Below are 2,844 nucleotides of genomic sequence, written 5' to 3'. Positions count from 1 at the left end.
TCTCGGCCTCCCAAAGTGCTGGGATTACAGGCTTGAGCCACCGCGCCCGGCCCTGAGAGTTTCTTATAAACATCATGGCACTGGACCCCTAAACTCGCCCACAGACACCTGAGAGCATAGCCGTCTTCCCCAGTCCCCACCAGGCAGGGTGTGCTGCAGAGGTGCTTCGTGTCCACGTGCTTCTAATACTCGGTCCCGGTGCGGATGTGCCACTTGTCCCAGTAATTCCTTTAATCGTTGTTGCTTTGTTGTTTTCGCAAACAAGGTTGTATCCAGAATCACACGCTGTTTGGTTGTCATATAGCTTCAGTGTCTTGTTCGAGAACATTCCTGCCCCTTTTTGTCTTGTATGACATTGACGTTCTGGAAGACACCTTCACTTTGGGTTTGCCTGATTGCTCCCCCCAAGTAGGTCCAGGTTGAGTTTTGGGGCAGAAGTTCTACCCCAGGGGACGCCATGTCCTCCCCAGCTGGGTGGGGACGATCGTGGCAGCAGCGCTGACCACGGCTACGGGGGTGGTCTCTGAACCTCCACTGCACGAACACCGTGCTGTCTAGTTAATAAGCACCTGCGGTGACATGCGGAACAAACAGCTGCAGCACGGTTCTGTGTTTGCCACCCTCCTCCGAGTGCTCCCTTCTCCCCTCCCTTTTTCCATCACGTGAGTTTTGAAGGTGCCGTAATCCACCACTGCCACTGTCGTGCATTTGATGGAGACCAGCCGGGGCCCGTGACCCACAGCCCCTGAGCACTTCCCATCTTTGTCACAAGCCCCTCTTCCCAGCTGACCCCAGACTTGCTGATCCCCCCCATCCCTGCCCAGGCCTTGGTCTTGGCCATTTCTCCGGGTTCCCTGAGTGGGGAATGGTGCTGGATCCCCCTCTGAGTGATCACTTCGGGCAGTTTTTGTTGTCTTCCTCTGTCTCTTTAGAGTAGTGGTTCTCAAACCCCGCCTGGGCTGTCCCACTGGGGAGCTGGGACACCACCCGGCACTGTGGTGGCAATGGGGGTGGCACTCAGACAAGGGCCACCAAGGGCCCCTGGACCAGAGAGCAAAGAGGGCGTTGGGGGCAGGAGGGCTGTGGGGCCATCTCTGGGGCCATCTGGGTGGCAGGAGCTGTTGGGCCAGGGCTGAGCGCCCTCAGCAGCCCACTGGAGAAAGCACTGCTGGGGTCCTCGTGTGGGGCTTGGGGCCCGATGTGGAAGCCATGGAGGGCTGCAGGTGGTGGCAGTGGGGATTAATGAGTAACGACAGAGTGCAGCCTGGGTCTGAGACTTGGGGTTGGGGACAGGCCACAGAGACTCCCCATCTCAGCAGAGAAGACACAGGCTCAGGCTGCCACACCTTGCCAAAACCCAGCCTGGCCAGGCCATCCCGGCATCTTCCACCTAGATAAGTTGTGCTGCTCCAGAGAAAGAGCCTGGGGTCAGAGTGGACCTGAGATGCATGGCACAACCTGCTGGACAGTGGTGATGAGGGGTTCAGGGACCTGGGGACCCAGAAGCGGGCACCTGGTATTGTACCCAGCAAAGCTGCTCCTAATAACATCATTTCTTCTCTCTCCTTACAGGCCTCAGGCCCAGGCCCAAGGCCAAGTGAGAGAGCCCAGGCCACAGGACATGCTGCCATTCTGCCAGGAGAGGCTCTTCTGGGGGCCAGGCTGGGACTGGGCCCTGGAAACCAAAAGTCCGTGCCTTACCCAGCCAGGGCCCTCCTGGAGCCGCCTTTGGGTGTTGTGGCTGGGACCCCGACAGGCACCAGTACCCTGCCAGGCCTAGTGCCCTCCTGGACTGCCTGCACGCGCCAGCCTCCTACCTGCTTCCTAAAGGCGACCCTGGCCCACACCCGCATGCACCCGGTGCAGCCTGCCAAGGGCCAGTCGTGGGGGCTGCATCCTGCCAGTGTCCACCACAGCTCTGCCTGCCCTTCAGCCCAGCAGGGTTTAATCAAAACGCAATGCTTTGCGAGTCTTTACTGCTTGGAGGTGGCTGAGTTGGGGGCCCTGGGCAGGGGTAGGCTGGCAGGCAGTGCCATGGCAGGCCAGGGTGCCCTCCTGTGGGGTCTGGCCCCCATCCCAGCATGCCAGCCCGAAGTTGGAGTGGGGAGCGGTCTGCATTTGCTGCCACCACCAAGCCTCTGACCTGCAGCTGAAACTTGGCCATCACATCAACAGAAAACCCCTCCCAGTGCCAGCTGCCCAGGATGGGCAGGCCCTGGGGACAATACAGGTCCACCTGAGGGGCTGCAGGGTGACACCCAGCAGCCTCTGCCCCCTCACTGCCCACCCAGAGAGGGCAGCCTGCCGCCTGCCAGGTGTGTGCCCTGAGGCTGGCAGCTGGACGTGTGGCCAATAAAAAGCAGACCTAGCCCGGTGTGTGACTGTTGCTTTCAGAGGCTGCAGGAGTGGTCGGTGGATGTGGGCTCCCACAAACGTGGTGGGCACTGGACAGGCCCCGTGTGAACACTCACTGTTGAGGGGCCCCCAGTTCCCCAGGCCCTGTGTGAGCATTCACTGTTGAGGGGCCCTCAGTCCCCCAGGCCAGGGGCTGTCCCTGAAGCCCTCAGGAGGCAGTGAGAAACATCTAGAAGAGGGCAGACCCCATGGTGAACAGCACCCAACAGTGGTGAGGTGGGTGCAGCTCTACAGGGGCATAATTTACAAACCACCAGTCTCGCTGGTTATGTGTGTGCTGTGGCGGTATTTGCTTTCCAGCAGATCAAGGTTGTGCAATGATGCACTTTGAGAATCTCTCCATCACCCCAAGAAGTCCTCTGGCACCCATCAGTCTGACCCCTTGCCTGCGCTCCGGACGCTCCAGATGTCGCCATGCATGTCTCCTGG

At 59.9% G+C, this 2,844-nt stretch overlaps 1 protein-coding gene across 2 annotated transcripts in view; it reads left to right on the top strand.

Annotated features, from left to right (window-relative positions):
• The window catches only part of LOC105518415 (inverted formin-2), a 12,872-nt gene extending 10,498 nt beyond the window's left edge, over positions 1-2,374 (top strand). For both annotated transcript variants that reach the window (XM_011951403.1, XM_011951402.1), the window contains one exon: positions 1,573-2,374. In XM_011951403.1, coding sequence (XP_011806793.1) covers positions 1,573-1,601 — 29 coding nt within the window. In that variant the 3' untranslated portion in view covers positions 1,602-2,374. The remainder of the gene's footprint in view (positions 1-1,572) is intronic.
• The last annotated feature ends 470 nt before the right edge of the window (positions 2,375-2,844 follow it).

This window comes from Colobus angolensis, unplaced genomic scaffold (genome assembly GCF_000951035.1).
Source record: "Colobus angolensis palliatus isolate OR3802 unplaced genomic scaffold, Cang.pa_1.0 Scaffold32, whole genome shotgun sequence".
Lineage (NCBI taxonomy): Eukaryota > Metazoa > Chordata > Mammalia > Primates > Cercopithecidae > Colobus > Colobus angolensis.
The sequence above is the reverse complement of the archived record's forward strand: the minus strand, read 5'-3'. Positions and strand labels throughout refer to the sequence as shown.